This window comes from Conger conger, chromosome 11 (assembly GCF_963514075.1).
Source record: "Conger conger chromosome 11, fConCon1.1, whole genome shotgun sequence".
In the NCBI taxonomy this organism is placed as follows: Eukaryota; Metazoa; Chordata; class Actinopteri; order Anguilliformes; family Congridae; genus Conger; species Conger conger.
This window is the reverse complement of record NC_083770.1, coordinates 23,449,974-23,472,950: the sequence shown is the minus strand read 5'-3', so window position 1 is coordinate 23,472,950 and position 22,977 is coordinate 23,449,974. Positions and strand designations below refer to the sequence as shown.

The 22,977-nt window shown below is 47.0% G+C and overlaps 1 protein-coding gene across 1 annotated transcript in view; it reads left to right on the top strand.

Annotated features, from left to right (window-relative positions):
• The first annotated feature begins 1,477 nt into the window (after window positions 1–1,477).
• The window catches only part of setbp1 (SET binding protein 1), a 55,620-nt gene continuing 34,120 nt past the window's right edge, over window positions 1,478–22,977 (top strand). The window contains exon 1 of the mRNA XM_061260839.1: window positions 1,478–1,808. Within this exon, the coding sequence (XP_061116823.1) occupies window positions 1,578–1,808 (231 nt within the window). The 5' untranslated portion in view covers window positions 1,478–1,577. The remainder of the gene's footprint in view (window positions 1,809–22,977) is intronic.

The window sequence follows — 22,977 nt, the reverse complement described above, 5'->3', positions numbered from 1 at the left end:
AGAGCAGTGCATTGTTGTAATGAGGTGGTCAGTGGAACTGTGCATTGTGGGAATGATGTGGCCATGTGGAGCAGTTCAGTGTGTGAGTTGGTTGGTGGAGTAGTGCATTGTGGGAATGAGGTGGTCAGGGGTTTAGTTGCATTCTTGCTCTGTGCCTGGCTCTCGGCTCCAGAGGAATTTATGGAAAATTCCAGAAACGGCCAGGTTGTGTGAGAAATGGGCTCACACTGAAATGTTCTGTACCTGTGTGTCTGCTGTACCTGTGTCTCTGCTGTACCTGTGTCTCTGTTGTACCTGTCTGTCTCTGCTTTACCTGTGTCTCTGTTGTACCTGTGTGTCTGCTGTACCTGTGTCTCTCTGCTGTACCTGTCTGTCTCTGTTGTACCTGTGTGTCTGTTGTACCTGTCTGTCTCTGTTGTACCTGTGTCTCTGCTGTACCTGTGTCTCTGCTTTACCTGTGTCTCTGTTGTACCTGTCTGTCTCTGCTTTACCTGTCTGTCTCTGCTGTACCTGTGACTCTGCTGTACCTGTCTGTCTCTGCTTTACCTGTGTCTCTGTTGTACCTGTGTGTCTGTTGTACCTGTCTGTCTCTGTTGTACCTGTGTCTCTGCTGTACCTGTGTCTCTGCTTTACCTGTGTCTCTGTTGTACCTGTGTGTCTGCTGTACCTGTGTCTCTCTGCTGTACCTGTGTCTCTGTTGTACCTGTGTGTCTCTGCTTTACCTGTCTGTCTCTGCTTTACCTGTGTCTCTGTTGTACCTGTGTCTCTGTTGTACCTGTCTGTCTCTGTTGTACCTGTGTCTCTGCTGTACCTGTGTCTCTGCTTTACCTGTGTCTCTGTTGTACCTGTGTGTCTGCTGTACCTGTGTCTCTCTGCTGTACCTGTGTCTCTGTTGTACCTGTGTGTCTCTGCTTTACCTGTCTGTCTCTGCTTTACCTGTGTCTCTGTTGTACCTGTGTGTCTCTGTTGTACCTGTGTGTCTCTGTTGTACCTGTGTCTCTGTTGTACCATGGAACTGCATAAGGGAGATTCACACATGGACAATGACTGCTGGACCCTTTCTTTTCCCTTTTTGGAGGGCAGGGATTGGATGGTTGTAAAAAGTAAAAGGTAAAGCAGCCTTTGTAAACTCAGTGTCTCTCCCTTTCTCTCTTCTCTCCCTGCAGTTTCACCTTGGAAGTCCGGCCTTCTTGTGGGATTTATAGTTTTTCTGGAGCAATAGCATCGCGGGACTGAGCCTTCGTTACCTGGGGGGTCGTCGAGCGCGTGACTGACCGGTCCGCTCCTGCTTTCCGCTCCGCTCCTGGTTCCGTGTCCCCGAATCAAGGCCCGGGCGCCCCACCATGGAGCAGAGAGACCTGGGGGGGGAGACGGAGTTCTACCCCCCCACCAGCACCATCAACCGGGCCGACCTGGGGGAGGGGGTGGGGAGCCTGCTGCCCGCCCTGGGGAAGGGCCTCTGCGGGGCCGCGGGGGGCAGGCCGGAGCCCGAGGAGGAGGAGGACGATCTGGGCCTGGGGAGAGATGTGGACGACCACTCCAACCCGGACAGTGAGAAGTGGGTGGCGGGGGACGGGATGGAGGAGCAGGAGTTCTCCATTAAGGAGGCCAGCTTCGCCCAGGGGAGTCTGAAGCTGAAGATCCAGACCACCAAGCGGGCCAAGAAGCCCCCCAAGAGCCTGGAGAACTACATCTGCCCCCCCGAGATCCGCATCACCATCAAACAGCCCGGCGAGCAGAGGGGGGCCAAGCAGGGCCGCAGCTGCAGGGGGGCCAAAGACGAGGACAAGCCCCTGCCCAGAAGAAAGGTAAGATCTCCCCACCGAGACAGTTTGAGTCAGTCGCAGTGTTAGCTGACCCTGACTTCTGTGGTATGAAGCAGTAAAAACCACAGACATGTCTGTCCAATGTACACACAAGGATTTAGGATTTATTAGGATCCCCATTAGCTGATGCAAAACATCAGCTACTCTTCCTGGGGTGCACACAGAACATAAAAACATGACAAGAGATGAAACACATACAGACAAAAAATGGTTAACACGCCACAACACAGCAGAGAAAGCCCATTACCTGTTAAATTAATTGGATATTCCCAGATACATTAGTGGCCAATAAAAAAAACTAAAATAACGACTGTGATTTATTTGTAACATTCAGTTTGGCTAATTGTTCACCTTTTTTCAATATTCTGAAGATATGTGTCACCAATGCTGGATGCCTTGGCTGGTTTGTCTAACTGGAAAAATAATATTTTTGAATCTGAAGTGACGTGAAACATTTAGCCACAGTGGATACCTATAACAAGTACATGCTACAGTACATACTTCAAGTTACTGGAGCACTTTTAAAGGCTAGAGGGTCCAATTTCACTAGCTGTAGCACCAGTGATTGCAAAACAATATATCTGACCAGTCTTAGAATGAATGTTAGTTCAGTGCATTGCTTCCATCTTACACTGGCAGCCCGGAAGGAGGTCTGTGTTTGAGGATTTCTCAACCTCACCAAGAGAAATGTCTAAATCGGCTCAGATAAGAGACTTCCATTCAGCAAAAAACAATTGCCCATTATGAAATGATGCTACCAGCGCATCGCAAATCATCCTGTTTTTGGAGACTTTGGAAACGGAGATAATAAATCGTTGATCTGTGTGAATTCGATAATGCCTTTTGTCCCCTCAACATCCACATATTCGTATGGAGAGAGAGAGAGAGAAACAGAGAGAGAAAGAGAGGGAGAAATACAAATGAAACACATTTTTGATAATGTCTGCTCCACACCTTGCCATTTTTGGTCCAGTACGCGTGTTCCTTTGTAGCTTCATTGTCTGTCCTCTCATTAAAGAAACTCTTCGGTTTTGTCAGGATGGCACAGTCTGCCTTGGCATGTCGCTCTGTCAGCGAGACGCTCTCCATATCCCCTGACGCCCGGTGTGGCACGAAGCGGCCTTTGTTGGAGCCATTAACCTTTAGTGACATTTAGCACGATGGATTCACCGGCTCCACGCGAGCTATGCGTACAGCTGAGTCTTCACTTTGGGCCGGACTGCACTCTCCCGCTCCTGAAGCCATTTACTACTTAGAGCTGCACGCATTTAAGGCAGATTTACGGCAGGAATTCACTTGGTGGAGCAAAAAAGTGACTGACAAACAACCATAAAAAACAGATGAAGCCTATGTTTCAATAAGGATGATGAACATCAAAAAATAAATAATGTGAGTCTGGCTTTCCAAGAAGGGAGCCTAAAATGGTATAATTTAAATATAAAGCTTTAGTCAGATATTCTTATCCAGAAAACATACATTATTTTAATACAGTCCATTTAGACTGACTGAGCACTTTATTAGGTATTTATTAGACTTTTTATTTATTGGTCTTCTGCTGCTGTAGCCTATCCACTTAGAGCTGTGATACATTGTGTGTTCAGAGATACTCTTCTGCATACCAGTGGTCCTTCTTTTCTGGTGTCTCTCATTAACAAGGCATTGGCTGATTAAGTATTTGCATTAACAAACTGTGTACAGGTCTACCTAATAAAGTGCTCACTGAGTGTATATAGCTTGATGTTTACTGACATGATTCAGGGTAAGTAGTCCAGCCCAAAGGGAATCAAACTTACATTCTCTGAACTGTAAGTCCAGTCCCTTTCCCATCATGCAACACTGTTTCCCTTCATCATGCTAGTTAAGATGTGGTTCATTTCACAGACGTATTAATGGACATGAGCGATCAGTTTTTCCACGACTTCACTTAAAAGGTCACCGCAACCATTACTAGCTCTCTACGGTTATTTATGTAGTGGAAATTCCGAAAATACTTGTTGGCTGTGACTGATTTGCATACGGTACGAGTGGGATGTGAAAGGTTATAGAGCCAGGAAGTAAAGATCACAGGAGCTGTAGGTCAAGATACCACACTGATACAGATGTAACACTGATTCACTGTACATGTCAAGAGCTCAAATTAGTTTAAACGCTGTTGTGTACTGCGTGTATAAATAACCTTGTGTATAAATAGCATTAAGAGCATTAATCCAATCCCCATCATTGAGCTGGGAGAGAACAGCCATTTAACTGGCATGTTATCTGGTCTATGGAGAGCATCAGTAAGCACCTACAATTTCCCACAACAGACACTGTGCCCCCCCCCCGCCCCCTTTCTCTTTCTTTCTGTGGAAGTGGAGGCTGGAACGTGCAGAGTGGAGGATTCTGGGAGAGAATGAAAGGGAAGGATTGTGATAGCACCGCAGCTCGACCCTGTAATTTAATATAATTAGGCTGAAAATGCTAGCTTGCAGAACCAGAGTGGAACCACAAGCATCAGCAGCTTTCAGCCAGAGCACCAGAGCTCAGATTGATTCCCCCCCCACCCCGCCTCACCCCACACACACACACACACACACACACACACACAGGCACAACATGGAGGAATTCGGTTAACCTCCTGATAGTATGCCCACTTGTGTCTTGTCACTTACACAGAGGGCTCTGGTCATATTTCCACTGTAAGTACTCGTAAATTGCCATTGAACGGGGAAGACTTAAATTTTTTCCTCTGTAGTATCGCTGTCGGGCTAATCGCTTGGTGTACTGTAGCAAGACCTTCTATAAAGTGCTCCTCTAAGAACCGATAGAGTACCTGCACTTCATTATCATTTAATGTGCCACAGTGAATATATTTGGATGGTATTAACTGGGCATCACAATGAGTTTCCATTCAGGCTGTTTCAATGCCTTAGACATGCAGTACGTGCAGCACAACAGCGAATGGAAAGACGGGAGAGCAGAGCCAATCTCGCTGATGGTGTGTTTGCCGGAATGAGATCAGATCTGCAGCAGTGACCAAAGCGGCGGACGCTTTAAAAAAGAGCCTGTTTCTCGGCAACAGGGGACGATCAATCACAGCGTGGCAGCTGACTCGGGCTGCACATTGATTGGAGCTGGAAGTGGCGCCCAGAAGTGGGATTCTGATCTGCATTTGTTTAATGTGGTGATTTGAACTCCGCGTTACTCCCGTTCCTGCGCCAACAAATAATTTGCTGGCTTTTTGAGGCGAGCAGGTGGTCTCTCACCCGTGGCTGGTGCCTAATTAAAGATCCGTTACGGAAACGCAGCTCGCCCGGTCAGTCGGAGGTTGTGGCTCCTGGCCGGAGGTGAAAGGTCGCGGGCGAGCAGGTTTTTGACAGGGACCGAGACGGGACAGCCCGGGAGCCTGGGGTCTTCGTATCCGGTCCCGGCGTCTCTGCGTCCCACGGGACGGAGGGTCAGAAGGGCCTCGGGAGGACAAAGGAGGTTAGCATCACGCTACAGACAGGGGAGGGGCTAACCCACGCCCCAGCGCTGACACTATCTAGTGCCGACATGAGAGAAGGTCACGGCTCTGAAAACCTTTTACCTCAGACCATTCATTACACGCGTGTGTCATACCAGGTCTGTGAGCGGGCGCTCTTAACCGCTACGCTGCCGGTCTCGTCACTGGTTATACTGCTCCACCATCCGGAAAACACCTAGATGTGTGGTCGCCATGCGATTGTATCTATCCCTAAAATAAAGAGAAGGCAGGGAATCGAGTGCTTTTCTCACTTCACACATCATCACAGGACTGGAGCTGATCTGGGCATGGCCCCATGTGTAACTGTGGGACACCAGATATTAGCCTAGATCAGACAGGTAAATAATTAAGCCTTCCTCTCAAAATTGACCTTGCATTAAAGGTCCCATCTTGTGGAAAATGACATTTCCCTTGCTATGTGGATTATAAAGCGGTTGAAGGTGTTATAAAAACACTATGAAAGCATCTAAATGCACAGTCCCCAATAGAACCACACAATCCGTCTGGAGAAAATGTGCATTCAAACGAGCTGTTTGGAGTAGTGACATCACTACTGTATGCTTGTTTGCTTTAACGCGGCCCTCTTGTAGCCAGAACAAATTCAAGTGCTTGTTCAGTTCAGCTTACTGGAGCTAGGCAGCCAATCAGAACAGTGGTTCATTGGTCTCAATGAGCCTTAAAGACACCGTAACTAAAACAGCCTGTTCTCGGGAAAGCTGGAGGCGCTGGAGAATGGACATTTAAAACTGGATAGAGATGCTTTTTGGTACTTAAAACCACACGCACGCCATATGGATATCAAGACCTAAAATAAAACACTGGAAAATACACAATATGGGACCTTTAAAATGTTGTTTCAGTATTGTAGAACTTTGATGATAATAATAATAATCATAATCATATCCATTTCAGTGTTGGGTCTCCATGAGATTAGAATGGCCACAGTGCTCACAGTGATGTGATCAGGATTCAGGAGGGGCTTCATGTAGGAGGGCGAACACTATCTCCCCTCAGATCTCCCCGGTTACAAGCTGCTGGGGGTCAAGGGTCAGGGTGTAATTGAAACTGGTCAGGGCTTGCTGAGAATAGGGCTTACATCAACCTCGACTGTGACAGCTGCTCTGTGGCTCTCACTCTGCTCACGACTGAGGGCCCTCACGCTATGTACCCTACGGCCATGTACCCCTCCGCTATCTACCCTCACGCTATCTACCCTACTGCCATCTACCCTCACGCTATCTACCCCACCGTTATCTACCCCTCCGCTATCTACCCTCCGCTATCTACCCTCACGCTATCTACCCTCACGCCATCTACCCTCACGCCATCTACCCTCACGCCATCTACCCTCACGCTATCTACCCTCACGCTATCTACCCTCCGCTATCTACCCTCACGCTATCTACCCTCACGCTATCTACCCTCACGCCATCTACCCTCACGCCATCTACCCTCACGCCATCTACCCTCACGCCATCTACCCTCACGCTATCTACCCCACCGCTATCTACCCTCACGCTATCTACCCCACCGCTATCTACCCTCACGCTATCTACCCTCATGCTATCTACCCTCACGCCATCTACCCTCACGCCATCTACCCTCACGCTATCTACCCTACTGCCATCTACCCTCACGCTATCTACCCCACCGTTATCTACCCCTCCGCTATCTACCCTCCGCTATCTACCCTCCGCTATCTACCCTCACGCTATCTACCCTCACGCTATCTACCCTCACGCTATCTACCCTCACGCTATCTACCCTCACGCTATCTACCCTCACGCCATCTACCCTCACGCCATCTACCCTCACGCTATCTACCCTCACGCTATCTACCCTCACGCTATCTACCCCACCGCTATCTACCCTCACGCTATCTACCCTCACGCCATCTACCCTCACGCTATCCACCATCCATCACAACACAGGGTCCTCTGTGTGTTTGGACACAATTCTCCATTCATCCAATCAATATTTTTGCATTTACAACAAAACAGCCTTTCTGTTTGTGCAGTACAGTGCTGAACTGTGTTGTGGGAGATGGGTACTGTAGTAGATGGGTTCTGCAGAGTTGGGTTCTGGGGAGATGGGTTTTGTAGAGATGGGTTCTGGGGGAGATTTGGTTTCGAGGGAGATGTGGGGGCGGTCGCAGTGAACGCTCGACTTGTCGCTACGCTGAGGCGGCTGCTGCCATCTTTGTCATTAGGCGCGAGCGCAGAGAAGCCTGACTGTGTAATTAGGAGGCCCGGTGCCTGCTGAACAGAGCGCGGGCCACATTACGCCGTGTGCCAATCCCCATTCGCATTCAGCGCCCTCGCTAATGCTATATCACCGCACTGCTCCTGCGTTCGGAGGCAGGAGATCAAATCATTTGGGGAGATGGCTTTCTGTGCCCTCCTGAATGACTCATTTCAGATCATCTGAAAGCAGATGAAATGGGCTTTGATTGAGCAGCCCGCAGACGGGGAGTTTTGACATTATCTGCCTCCGTAGATGAGACTCTAATCCTGTCATTCAAAGGCTCATAAATAAACATCAGCGTGGAAATGATTTGGCTAAATGAATCATTTAAATTACGCCGCGGCGCATCTGTGGAATACCTGAATTAAATCATCCCCACAGGATTATTCTCTCTTTTCTCTCTCTCAGTGTACTGTATGGCCTGGGGCGGGACAGGGGTCAGAGTTCAAAGCGCTGCCTGTGTGTATCGTTACTGAATCAATACCTCATTGCTGCTCTTCAACGGGCTGGTTCCTCACCCACAGCGGTGGGGCAAGAGCAGGGTTTTAGCCCAGGGCGAATCCGAGGGGGGAGGGCAGGGGGGCTGCTGGGATATTTGAAGGAGTGCATTTATAGAGCGGTATTTCTGCCCCCTCTCCTTGCGTAACTGCCCCGTCAGTTTGCCCTGGTGTTAATTTCTGCCCCCTCTTCACCTAACTGCCTTGTCAGCCTGTCTGTGGAGTGGGTTGGCGGGGAGGAAGAGGTTAAATAAGAGAGGGATTGTGGGATTGTGTGTTTGGGTTAAATGGCGCCTTTGTGGCGTAATGATTGGGGAGTCTGGCGTGGAGCAGATGGGCTTCCTCCAGGTCTCATTGTGTCTGGGCCGCTCTGCTCATCCTGGCTCCACCAATGGCCCAGATGGTGGCAAAGAGGAAAGGCCAACAAGTGAGGCTGTGCATATGGGGAGCCTGTTTAAACCGGAGGGAGGGGGGCTGCTCAATGCAAGGTGATTAAGGACAGGACTTGACATTAGCCAGAAGAGGTGTAAGCCTTTGTCCATCGCTAAATTTTTCCTGTAAAATAGCCCCTTGTTTGGAACGTCTCGGTGTTGTGCGGTACAAGGCAGGTTCTCCAAACACGGTTTTTAGTGTTGAAGGTATGCCGTGCGGATAACGCCGCACACTTTCTGGGGGGAAGAAGGCCTGTCAGGGTGAGTTATTGTGGCTGAGCACGGAGAGGTAAACATCGCAAACACACACTGCAGGAACGACTCGCAGGTAATCCGGGATATTATTACACGCAGTGTGTATGCCGCAAGGAATCTGAAACGGGGCGGACAACAGAGAGGGGTGTTTATTGTGTTAATGTACGTAACACGCGTGTAAGGGTGTTCTCCCTCTGAAGGGAAGGACAGTGAGCTTAATGGGTGGAGTATAGGGCAAACTGAGTCATCCCCCGGTTCACCGCTGATGGGCTGTCACAGGATAGGGTGTGGTCTGAGGTGGGGGAGGGGGTGGCTGTAATGTCTTGTGTGAAGGGAGTGTGTGTTTTGGCATATTGAACCCAGGGTTAAATTCTCAACCCCCCTCCCCATGCGGTTATTGATGTATCTCATCCAGCATTTCAGCATTTAGAATCACACACACAGTCACACACACACACACACCCCCTCCCACCCTGCCACCAGCCAGGAGTGTGACCTTCATTTCAAATGCGTGGCATATCCAAATGATCTACAGCCACCAAGCCATCGGAGTGACGGTCTGAAGCGTATTTTCTTCTGGACAGGGTGAAGACAGCCCTGAGAGGTGTAATTGATGTCTGAGGAATATCAGCAATTTTCCCCTCTCTGATCTAATCTACCATTACACATATCATGCATTTTTAATATATATTTCTATAGTTATATTTAGAAATTGTAGCCAGCACGTCTTTTCTCCGTCAGTGCTTTTTGGCTGGCTGGTTGCCAGATCCATGGTTAGAAATCCTGTTTAATATCTGTGGAGCGTGATAAGGAAGCCCCCTTAAGTGTGTTCAGTCCCATCCGCACACCCAGGTGGAGCTTTGTGTCCTAATGGCATTGGGGGAACGGTTATCTCCCTGCCACACTCCCCCTTTAGCGGGGACTGTATTACTGTCTTACCAGGGCCCTGTCAGCTGTCTTCAGCACTGCGGAGAGTTATCATTAGGTCCTGGTCCAGTTTATTTACCGGAAAATTCATTCCATAATGGTTGCCAAGTAGATGGGTGACTTCCCCTCTTTCACCACAACTTCAGGCAGATTGCTTATCACAGACCATCCTGGTGATCCACAGCCAAATGATGAAGTTACAGATTACAGACCAATAAAATGTAGGATGACACTTTATTGAACGAGTGCTCTTGCATTGTCATTTTGTTTTAAGTTTATTTTGGTGGTTCTACAGGAAGAGATTTTTAAATTTGTCAAGCACTGTTGGATATGATGGTATTTGCAATCATATGAAATGTGATTTCAAGATGTTGGCCTATGAATTTGAATTTAGACTAGACGTTACTCATTGTGACATTTCTTTTGTGTTGAAAAAGCTTTTTCCTCCATATTTCAGGTCTTGTCTTTGTAAGTATCAAGTATCCTCTGAATATTCCAAAAACTCAGATAGTAGTGCTCAAGCGAGTGCCAGACTCTCCCACACAATCAAATCTGCTTTCCATTATCAACTCAGGCATTTTATTTTTAAAACTTTCCATGGAGTGTGGCTTCGTCAATGTGCATCTTTACAGGCAAATGGAATACAAAATTAATAATTTAATTTTGGTCGATCCATCACTGGAGATGAATGTTGAATGCGGAGTGATGATATTTATATTGCAATCATAATTTTATTGATTTATTTTGAAAAGATCTGTCATTGAGTTCACTTCTTACCTCTGAAATATTAATTTCCCTGTCCTGTTTATCAGATGAGTGTTCACGATGGGCCGTATGTTATTTTGCGTTTGAGGTTTGCGGTGGGCTCTGTTATTTTGTGTTTGTGGTTGGGCTGTGTGTTATTTTGTGTTTGTGGTTGGGCTGTGTGTTATATTGCGTTTGTGGTTGGGCTGTGTGTTATATTGTGTTTGTGGTTGGGCTGTGTGTTATATTGTGTTTGCGGTTGGGCTGTGTGTTATATTGTGTTTGCGGTTGGGCTGTGTGTGATATTGTGTTTGCAGTTGGGCTGTGTGTTATATTGTGTTTGCGGTTGGGCTGTGTGTTATATTGTGTTTACGGTTGGGCTGTGTGTTATATTGCGTTTGCGGTTGGGATGTGTGTCATATTGTGTTTGTGTTGGGCTGTGTCATATTGTGTTATATGTAGTGGGCTGTGTGTTATATTGTGTTTGTGGTTGGGCTGTGTATTATATTGTGTTATATGTAGTGGGCTGTGTGTTATATTGTGTTTGTGGTGGGCTCTGTGTTATATTGTGTTATATGTAGTGGGCTGTGTGTTATATTGTGTTTGTGGTGGGCTGTGTGTTATTTTCGGTTTGCAGTTTGTTATTTTCGCGCTGGTCTCTGATGAAGCCGTCTCCTGCATTTGTCTCATGCTCTCTGGCTGTGAGCTGCCTGTGCCTTTGTTGTGGAGTCGCTCTGGCGGGGGGGTGGTTTTCTTGTGGGAGGTGTGGAAGAGTGGGGGGGGGGTTTAGTGGGGGATGTTCGGGGTTGTTTCTGTATGATTTACCACCGCCGAAACACCAGCTGTCCCCCTGCGTCTGTCTCTCTAACCCCCCCTCTCCTGCCCCTCCCCCAGCCTGGTCAGGAACAGGCTGCTGGATGTGACACTCTCCAGTAAACAGCTTCTAGAAAAATCCTGGGGAAAGGCTGCTTTTATCTGCATTTCCCTTCTGACAAGGAAGCTATTCACTGTTTGTTTGTTTATTTATTTTTCTTTTTTTGGTGTTGGTATTTAAAAAAACCATATAACTAATAAAATCCTTTATTTTTTATTTCTTTTCATTTATGTATTTTTTCGAGGGAATAATATATATTCGAACCACATATAACAAAAGCATGTTTTCCTTTCAACAAGAACCTCTAATTTTAATCAACGACCTGGATATAACTTAACCATAAACATACCCCTAAGATGCACTTTGACTCAGATTACCCTTAAAGACCCCAGTTCAGAGTAATTTTGTCCTGTTTTGGTTGTGTTGTAGGGCCTCAGTCAGAGCCCTGAGAGTGTGTTTAGCGGGAGTTTGATCCCCGCCCTGATTGGACCACCTCACCGGCGCTTTCGGCCCGGATGTCCGTTCTGTCCCAGGGTGCACCACTGGGCAGGGGGGTGAGGATTGCCCCCTAGGGGATAGCTGTGAGGGCCAGTCCGGAGTGTGTATGGGGAGGTCGGGGTTGAGACAACTGGAATCTGCCCCACGTTGACCCACCCTGGGGCTGGACTGGGCTACGTCTGTGAGCAGCCTCTGTGGCCAGCTGTGTTCTACGGATCTTAACTCGCGTCGCACGAGAGGAGGTCCCAGAGCCACAGACCACCGCCATCGGCTCCTTAATGTCCTATAGCACTTTTCATAGCGCTTTTCCCCAATGGGAAGACATCTCGAGAGGAACCCGGCTATAGGGGGATGCCCATCCTCCGCTGGCCTATAGGTTGAGATCGTATTAAACTAGCAGGTCCACACGGATGGATTTAAAGTATGCAGTTCAGAGGGGAGGGAGCTTAATCTGTAGCTCTCTTTAGCTGTTCAAAGTAGCCTAATGTGTGTGAATTCAGAAATATATTCAGAAATGTAATTAAATTATTATAGGTCTACTTAATATGGTAGTCAAGGTTCTTAGTTTTGATAGGTTATTCATTTTCTTTCTTTCACCTGAAAAAATAAAAAAGTGTCGTTCCAGTGTCAAAAACCGAATGATCGCAATGTTGGCTGGAAACCATAGCTCTGCTCTTACACCGTAAGTACATGCGCTGATATCGCATTGCTCTTAATTGACCAAAAGCTTTGATTTGTTCACAGCAGTTGTTTTGCATTTTCACATTTTTCAAATACCATCAACCTTATAATGTGCACAATGCATTCCCCAGTCCTGGCTTCTGGAATGCAAGGGTCACGGTTTCTGGGTCTGCACGTTGATAAAAAAGTTTGAAACTGTGTAGGTCAAGTGAGCGTCCTGCACACACAGGATAAGCAGAAGCTAAATAAAGATCTTTGTCCGTGCGGAGAAAAGCGAGCTTGGGGCAGTAAGTGATATTGTGCTCCTGTTGACACGGACACATCGTACTGTCCTTGTAGCTAAACGCTCAAGAGAAATAAGGTGTTCCAATGCACTGTTCATCCCCTGTGTTAATGCCTTGTGCATGTATCTCCGTTAAATTTCAGCATTAGATGAGAATATGTTAGACTGAACCTCTCTTTTGTCATTAATTGACCAGTGTAAAGTATGTGAAGCAGCAGAGCTTAAACAGACAGAGTTGAGGTGATCTATATGGTGAGCTATATCAGAACATCACCTGCTTAAACAGACAGAGAATGGATAGTGAGCTATATCAGAACATCACCTGCTTAAACAGACAGAGAATGGATAGTGAGCTATATCAGAACATCACCTGCTTAAACAGAGAATGGATAGTGAGCTATATCAGAACATCACCTGCTTAAACAGACAGAGAATGGATAGTGAGCTATGTCAGAACATCACCTGCTTAAACGGACAGAGAATGGATAGTGAGCTATATCAGAACATTACCTGCTTAAACGGACAGGTAGTGAGCTACACTCATCGAGCACTTTGTTAGGAACAAATGTATTGCTATATCTTTGCACCTACTTATTCATGCGATTATCTAATCAGCCAATTGTTTGGCGGCAGTGCAATGCATACAGTCATGTAGATACAGGTCAGGAGCTTCGGTTAATGTTCATATCACATCAGGTGTATTTCTTACTTTACTTATAAGTCATAGTTTAAGACAAGTGCTGATTGAATTCAGGTCATAGTCTTCAGTGTACTTTCGCTCTTCTGACTGTAAATCCACTGGGAAGGTTCAGCACATTCAATGTCAAAACACCAAGTGATAAATTAGTCTGTGGAAGTTGCTAAATAAAACTGTCATGTTTCGTAGATAGACATTTTTGATGTTCATTGTTTTAAGTTCCCCCTGAGAGTACATGCACCTAACAAAGTGCTTCAGGCCCTTTCTTCTGTTGTACTGCAGAAGTACAAAGTCTAGACTTGTTTTCACATCCTTTCATTCATTCGAATAACGACTTGTTGGGTGATTTGCATCTATACTATACTATACTATACTATACTATACTATACTATATCTATAGAGCGTGTGCTACCATACTCTAAAACACAGACGGAGCCTATGTCCTAGTGGCTAAGGTACAAGACTGGGACCTGGTAGGCTGGTGGTTCAAGCCCCGGTGTAGCTACGATAGTATCTGCACAGCTGTGCTCCTGTTTAGTCTCTTTGGATAGAAGCTAAATAATGGAATTTTATTATCACTAGTATTAAACCTACTATGGTGGCCTATCGGAAAATGTGGATGGAAAGTTGATCTCTGGTCAGAAACTGAGTGTATGACTTTTTTCCAAAAACACTGGGACAGGACTAACATTAACCACATCCTCCCTGGCCTTGCCTGTTCACTCTCATGTTCACCAAAGGCTGACATCACTCAGGGTCTGGATCAAAGGTCAGACTTCCTGCCTTGATCACATGATCACATCGCAGTGTCACACTCAGGGACGGCCTAGCTGTGAACCAGGCTCTTGCACAATCGAGACCCTGTGACTAGCGCAGTGGCTAACTCCTTCTGCGGTGCCCCTTGCCTGAACCCTGAGTGTAGCAGCATAGCGCGAGTAATGACTTTAAACTTCTAAAGCTGTCGTACGTAGCTCGCTGCCCACACTGTTGTATCGCGGGAGACCTAAGCCCCTCCTCATCTTGCCTGATCCTTCCTTGAACCCTGTAATCTCTTAATGTCGCCGAGCTTATCGGGCGTGGCGGATTGGACTCTGCACTCAGGGGCTCTGGGTGAGTGGCGCGTGGCATGGCTATGGGGGGGGGGGGGGGGGGGGGTTGTGTAAGGGTACTTGGGTGTTTGTTGAGAGAGGGAGGGGGTGGGGGCCTGGGGGCAGCAGGTTAGAGACAGGATCGGAATCAACCTCAAAATCGATGCCGTCCCAGGCAGCAGACTGGAGTGTATTCACGGTTGCGGTTGAGCCGGTGTTAGCTGTTCAGTATTACCTGCTGAACCACTGTTTGTGGTTTGATTGCAGTAGTATTGGTGTTAGTGGTTGAGTTGCGCTTGAGCCAGTGTTAGCAGTTCAGTATTACCTCTTGAGCCAGTGTTTGTGGTTTGATTGCAGTAGTATTGGTGTTAGCAGTTGAGTTGCGGTTGAGCCAGTGTTAGCAGTTCAGTATTAGCAGTTCAGGAGACTGTTTTGGAGACAGGGGCAGAATCGTGGGTCACCTGGCCCAGACCTCCCTCCTCCTCATTAGCCCAGCCGTCATGCCGAGCGTCCAGAAACGCTTCCTCTTACATTTCCCACATTTCCAACATTTCCCACATTCCCACCTTTGTCATTTGAACACTGCCCCCCCCCCCACCCCCCACCCCCCTCCCCAAAGCCCACCAGCTGTGCGCACAGCTCCGTGTGCGGGAACCGAAGACAGAACATGAAAAACGAAACCCCCCTGGCATATCAGGTCCTCGTGGAAATCTGACCCCTTGGTGGGCTGCAGCTGCCTGTTGCGTTGTTGCCGTGGTAATTGTGGCTGCCTGTTGCATCGTTGCCATGGTAATTGTTGGTTTGGAACAGCCTAGCATACTTGGCGATCCCAGTTGGAACGGGAGGTTGTTCTCAGGGCTCATAACCCCATTCAGAACTCAGGTATCTGGGCCGGTTAATGGAAGCTCTCTCAAATTCTACTCTTTAAGCTCTCACTGCCCATTATTAATAAAAATATTCTGTGAGTTCTGTGACTCCTAATAAAAATACTGATAGTGTATAAGAATATTGAACTCTGGCATCTAATAAGAATGCTGTTAGTGTATAATAAACTGAATTCTATGGCTTTTAATAAGAATGCTGATAATGTATTAGAATACTGAATTCTATGGCTTCTAATAAGAATACTGATAGTGTATAAGAATACACATACATTGGCTCCATAACCAAGACTGTGGGCTGTGTATTATCACTGCATGCTGGGAATCACACAGTTAGCCTCACAGCCTCCATTAACAGGCAAAGCTGTATCAGTGCTCACCATATGTGTTCAGACTCTGTAGCACACCCTAGGAGGAGTTGAGTTTCCCTGTGACCTGACAGGGGTTGTTTTAAGTGTTCCTGTGTTCAGCTCCTGATCTCTGCTGGTTATGCAACCGTACTCTGCCCGTGGCAGCCGCCTGGAGGGCTGCGCTTAGTAACCATAACCGCACGTTCGGCTGTGGTCACCGCAGGACCGCGAGCAGGCAGAACGACCTCCCGTGTCTTTGGTGGTTGGATTTATGTGCGTCTGCGGAAACCCTCCCCCGTAAGCAGGGGGTCAGAAACACGGAGAATACTCAAACCAGAGAGAGTTGCCGCCAGATGTGCTGGGAGTAAGAGTCTTACTGATCACACGCGATGATAATCAGGATATTTACGACCGTGCGTGTAAAACTCAGTTAATCATTCTTGCATTTAGGTTTAAGGTGTCTCTTACGCTCGCACGTACTTTGTTTATTTAGTTTTCCTTTGAGGCTCCAGGTGAATCAGCGGAGGGTCTCGGGGGGGGGGGGGGTACCCCTGCCAGAATGGGCATGCTCTTGATAGGCCGGGGCGGAAGATTAACAGGGAGCTGTTACACCAGGCCGAACAGCAACAGGCTTCCCAAAACAGCGGAAAAATAAAACATAAATAAATAAGAGGCTGAAGTGTGGCCGGGATATCTTGTCCCTCCAGGTCGGTGGTGCTGGTGGGGGGGTTGAGTGGAGGGGCTCTGTGGGATATTGACTTTCACTAGATCTCACTTCAAGCGCAGTTGAGTTTGTCAGTGAAATGCGATCGGCCCATCAGCTGTCACTCGGAGACGCTCCTGACGGCGAGGCTGCCGTGTCAGCGGCCCGGATCTCTTTCAGACGCGCTTCCCTCCAACCGTCGCTGAAAAGGCCCTAATTAATCGTGCTCCACACAGAGCCCTCTCCGCTTACCGCCTGATTGAAGGGAGGCAGGTAAAAACCGCGTCAGGTGGGTTCTCTTACCCCGGTGAAAGGCATGGGTCACACGAGGTAGCCGCTTACGCCGGGCTTCCGCATGTTATAGGGCCTGTTTCCCTAAAAACATCGCCCACAGGGTCAAAGTTAACTAGAGGAGGGTGTGTGTGTAGCAAAGTGTATTTCCAATTTAACCCTTTCAGTCTCAAGCCCAATATGGAGTGGCTCCACCCAAATCCCAAGGGGGTTTGGTTGAGAAAGTTGAAAGAAATTCAATAGGAGCTCAAAACAATAGTATAGCAGGAATTTTGATTGCTTGAAAATGTGTGCTATATAGCACTCTTGGGACTGAAAGGGTTAACAGGAATCATATATTCAGGTGTTCAGTACATCAACTCATGTCTTCTCATGAGCTGATAATGGCTGTATATTTCCGTATATATGGTACAGCTACAATTCCGTGGGACTTTGAATGCCACTGAATTCAACACAGAAGAAGCAAAGAGATTCAAACTGTACCTGCCTGTTGAGACATGAATAGATGGGGAGATAGCTTGTGCTACAGAATGAGACAGAGCGTTTTGAAAGAGCTCTTTATTTCATTCACAGCGCCTGTACACTCCAACCCACTGCATTATCAAACCACAATCTTGTCTTTTTTTACCATCCTTCTCCATAATAAGCTCATCTTGCATGAATACCACAGGCTCGATGGAACACTGGCTCTTGCAAGCCGTTGGAAACTGTCCAGATGCTTGGAGTAGTGAATCAATATGTAATCTGGCCACATCTATGGACATTAAATCATGCTGGCCAATTAAGATGGTTTGGTAAAGTAGACGTTAGCCCCAGGGCCAACTATCTACATTTGTTCAATGTTTCTGAATGCTGTTTGTTAGATTTTCTTTTTGGTATATAAACTATGATTACATTTTCCAGTGTGCAGATTGCATGTAAGAAACAAGTTAAGGCTATTGTTTTTGGAAAGCAAATGATGGTACCAGACATAAATTGTTTGGAAAAGTTTAACCTTTTAGACTCCAGGAAAATTCTGTAGATTACTGATAATTTCAGCAGTGTTCAGAACTAAATTCTTCTTTAATTAGATTTTTCGGTTGGATTAGAAACCTGTTTGGTTCTCAGAATTCAGCAACGACATGTCCAGCGTTTAAAGAGTGTGGTATGTGAGCCAGTGTTTTCAGTGTTTAAGAATGTCGTATGTGAGCCAGTGTTTTCAGTGTTTAAAGAGTGTCGTATTTGAGCCAGTGTTTTCAGTGTTTAAAGAGTGTCGTATTTGAGCCAGGGCTGAATGACACAGTTGTGGAAAGGAAGGGTTCTGTGAGGGCTGCTAATCTCTGTAAACTGGTGTGGCTTCAGATACCCACGAACCCTGCCTTATGCTTGACCACAGGCAAGGCAGGACCACAGGCCAGAGCAGCCACACCAGATTTCAGTATCAAAGCAAAGCGCCTGTGTCTGTCCGTTCTCGGGGTGGGTGGGTGTCCGCCTGTTTCTTTGACCACACAAGCTCTTTGTCATGGGATCCTGCGAGCCAAAGGCCCAAATTCCACTCCTGTCTCCCAGGGAGGAGGGGGGGGGGGGGACTCGGCGCGTCTTTTTGGAAATCCTGAAATTGCCGGGCTGGCATAGAGGGAGAGAATCCCCTCCCCCCTTCTTCTTCTTCTTCTTCTTCTTCTTCTTCTTCTTCTTCTCTCGCTCTCTCTCTCTCCTGCTCCGGCGCGTTTCAGACTGTGTGGAATGCTGCTTTGCGGTGACCTTTCACCCACAGCGGCGTGAACACAGGCGGGCCCATTCCGAGGTGGGGGATGGGTGGAGTGGAGTGGGGGGTGAGGGGGGTGGTCATGTGCCCAGGTGAAACCAAATGGTGGAAGTTAAACTGAAACGCAGAAACAGGGTGAGGTCCGCAGCCGTTCGCTCGGATTCTGTCGCCCCTGTCGTCCAGAAAGGCTGTTGAGACAAAAGGTTTCCATTTGTTTATTACTGCCTGGAAACTGCCTCCGAGACTTCAGGGCTCAGCCTGGCATCATTGTACACTGGAGCACTACTTTGGGGAATGTTCTGGAAATGCAGACTGTCTTACGATGTTTCAGTTCTGCTTTGTAAAGTTTACTGTTTCTGGATTCATAAGAAGTAATTAATGAAGCATAGTTAATAAGACATCATGATTTGATGATTAGATTAATTTCCCATGAAGACACTATTCTTGTAATCGCAGCTCCTGAAAAATATATGATTCCTGGATGAAATGAAATCGAAGTACTTCAAACATGTGATATAAAGCGATTAATGAAAATGTGAGATCTGTGAGTTTTTCATATACAGTAACACACAGGCCTTGCTTCATAGCCTAGCTTCTGAAATAATTATTACAACAGAGGAAATATATTGTCCTGTCACTGTAGATGTTTGTATATATTCTGGGCCTGCCTTTCATATTTATTTTAAATGTGTTTGCATGATCTGACATGAAATATGTAAAAACAATAGCATTAAAAATGATTTGCAGCCCGGATCTCTTTCAGACGCGCAGAACAATGTGAATGATGTGTACTGCGTACTGTTTTGGAAGGGAGCTGCAGAGTGACCGTATCTGAGCAGAATCAGTGCGTCTGTTCTCCCAGTGGAGACGAGTGAGTCCTGTGGTTCAATAAGCCAGAGGTTAGCGTGCGATGGAGCGATGACCGGAGGTGACCAGTGATGACCGGCGGGGGTGACAGGGGGGGAGGCATTCGGTCGTATTGCCCCGCGGAGCTGCTCTCTCGTTGGTCTGACCTTTCGGGACAGCTGCACGCGTCAGCTGACACGCGGGGTGCGTCGGAGCAACGCAGAAACCCAACGGCCGTTTGACGCTGTGTGTCTCTGACTCACCCTCCTCCCACTGCTACTCTCAACATGACAGAGAGGGCCGTGACAAAGCAGCCTATTTAACCACAAACACACACACACAAACACACACTGTCACACCTATACACACACACTCACACACTCACACACTTTCTCACACACACACACTCACACACACTGTCACACACACACACACACTCACACACACTGTCACACACACACACTCACACACACTGTCACACACATACACACACACTCACACACACTGTCACACACTCACACACTTTCACACACACACACACACACTGTCACACACATACACACACACTCACACACTCACACACTTTCTCTCACACACACACACTGTCACACACATACACACACACTCACACACTTTCTCACACACACACACTGTCACACATACACACACTGTCACACATACACACACACACTCACACACACTCGCACACACTGTCACACACATACACACACACTCACACACTTTCTCACACACACACACTCACACACACTGTCACACACACTCACACACACACACTCACACACTTTCTCACACACACACTCACACACACTGTCACACACTGTCACACACACTGTCACACACACTCACACACACTCACTCACTCACTCACTCACTCACTCACTCACTCACTCACTCACTCACTCACTCACTCACACACACACACGCATACACACATTTGCATACACTCTCACACACCCACACACACACCCACACACATTCACACACAGGTGTCTGGGAGCAAGAAATGGCCTTTCAGTTTGTGAATGACACATTATTCACCTTATGCAGAGGAGGGGGGGGGGGGGGTAGTTATTAAATATTCTAAGCAAGTCCAAGCAAATGTACTCATGGGCTTTAGATGTTCAGTCCCACTGACCAGCACTGTAGGCCAGGGTGTTTTGTCTGAACATCTCGTCCCTGGAATAAACTGTATCTTGTGCCTGTTAGCACGCTGTTTATATTTAGCTCCTGACGCAACCAGAGTCAATATTAGTCAGTCACTAACAGCTAACAGTGCTCCCAGTCACTGAATCACCTTACAGTGGGACACACGCTTGTGTTTATACAGGAAAAATAATCAACATGAAAAGTCGCTGGGAGATGTTTTCATTTTATTTACTTTTTTTCAGGAACATGGAAATTGGAAGACGAATGCTATTTACTCCCTAAAAATCTGTTCCATAGTTCTACTTTCAAACACAACTAGAGACTTTCCATATCTCTGAGGCTCAAAGTGTTTTTTTCTGTATCTGTTCGATGTGACACCATGCTACTGGGACAACAAAGTTTCGTAATCGCAAAAACAGAAGAGAGAATCTGACCAGCTCAGGATTACATGACCCAGAAACAGAACAAGCGTTTTTAGAGACGGTCTCGTCAGTGAAAATCTCATAACACTTAGCCCACCAAATCCCATAATGAGTATATGCAGTTAACACTAACAAAGATGGCATCATAACAGGACTTGTAAGCACATGAATTAGCACCCACACACACACTCGCACACACCGAAAGACACCCACGCACACACACACACACACACGCATGCACACTCTCAGACAGACACAAAAATGTACACACATGCAGGCACACACCCAAACACAGACACAAACACACTCACACACATGCACACACACACACACACACACACACACACACTCACACAGACTCACACAGACACTTCCTAAACAGAGCTTCAGGAGGGTGGGAGAACCCATGATGGCTGGCTCCAACCAAAACAGGAAGAAAGTGGGGAACGGGGACATAATGGCTGAAGTTAATGAAAAGACTTGCTTGGTGACTGAATAATGGCTTCTTTGTGCAGGGCTGGTGGGGGGGGGGCATCTTCTTTACTCCTGGGCAGCTGCTTCGTACTCCGTATCGATCTCTCAGCGCAGCAGGAAAAACCCAGGAGGCCGAGAGTCCTGCAAACCACCTGAGCACAAGATCATGGGATAGCAGAATCTGCTCAATACTAAACAAATTACCAGATCCTCCGCCACCAACTAGCCAGGACACACTCCATTTTACAGGCCCCTGTTTCTGTCACCAAAAAATGTGTTGGGTGTAGGGCCTCTGTACACTCAGTGAGCACTTCATCAGGTCTTTTTTTTACTTATTAAGTCTTCTGCTGCTGTAGCCTATGCACTTAGATATTTGACACGTTATATGTTCAGAGATTCTCTTCTCCACACCACTGTTGTAATGTGTGGTTATTTACGTTACTGTCACCTTCCTGTCAGCTTTGACCAGTCTGGCCATTCTCCTCGGACCTCTCCCATTAACAATGCGTTTCCGCCCGTAGAACTGCTGCTCAGTGGATATTTTTAGTTTTTCGCACCATTCTCTGCAAACTCTAGAGACTGTTGTGCATGAAAATCCCAGGAGATCAGCGGTTTCTCAGATAGTCAACCCACCCTGTCTGGTACCAACAATCTTACCACGGTCACTTAGAACACATTCTTCCCCATTCTGCCATTTGGTTTGAAAAACAGTTGAACCTCTTGATCACGTCTGCATGCTTTTATGCATTTAGTTGATGCCACATGATTGGCTGATTAAATATTTACAAGCTGGTGTACAGGTCTACCTAATAAATTGCTCACTGAGTGTATGTGTGCATGTGTGTATATGTGTGTTTACACTGTACTCTGGATGTACTTTATATATATTTTATGTTTTTGGACAGCAACACTTTTCTTGCTTTGGCTCTGTTTTCAAATGAAACAGTATGAGGTTAGAGTGCAGACTGTTAGTGCGTATGTGTGTGTGTGTGTGTGTGTGTGTCTCTCTCTCTGTAGCCTTTTCTATGTACGTGATTAAATAAGCCTGCTTTGTCATGTCCCTGTGTGTGTGTATGAGAGTGTGCGTTCTTCTTCTGGAACCTCTAGTGGAATAGCAGAGAGAGGTCGTCCCAAACGCGTGTGTCGGTAAACACACCGCCTCTCTGCCCAGCACCGTCTGTGTTGTGTCCTTTAAAGGAACGGTGGCTGCAGCGGGTTTTTCGCGGGAGGGCTTGCTGTTGCCGCGTTACATAAGGGTCTCCTAACAGAGCTTCAGCCCCGCTGGGTTTAAAACCACTCCGCTCGGCAGTCATCCTGTTGTCTTCAATCCATGGAAGTCCCTCCATTTTTAAAATAACCAGTTTTGCCAAATGCGATTTTCCAGCAGAGGATGTTGAAGAAAAAAATCTTATTGGAATCGAAAGGCTGTACAATTAAACCTCACTAAATTAACTTCCGCTGAGTCATTCCAGATCTCAAGGCCAACCTCCAATAGAATTCACACTCATTCTATGGTTATTATTCTTCTCCCTCAATATTTCCAAATTAA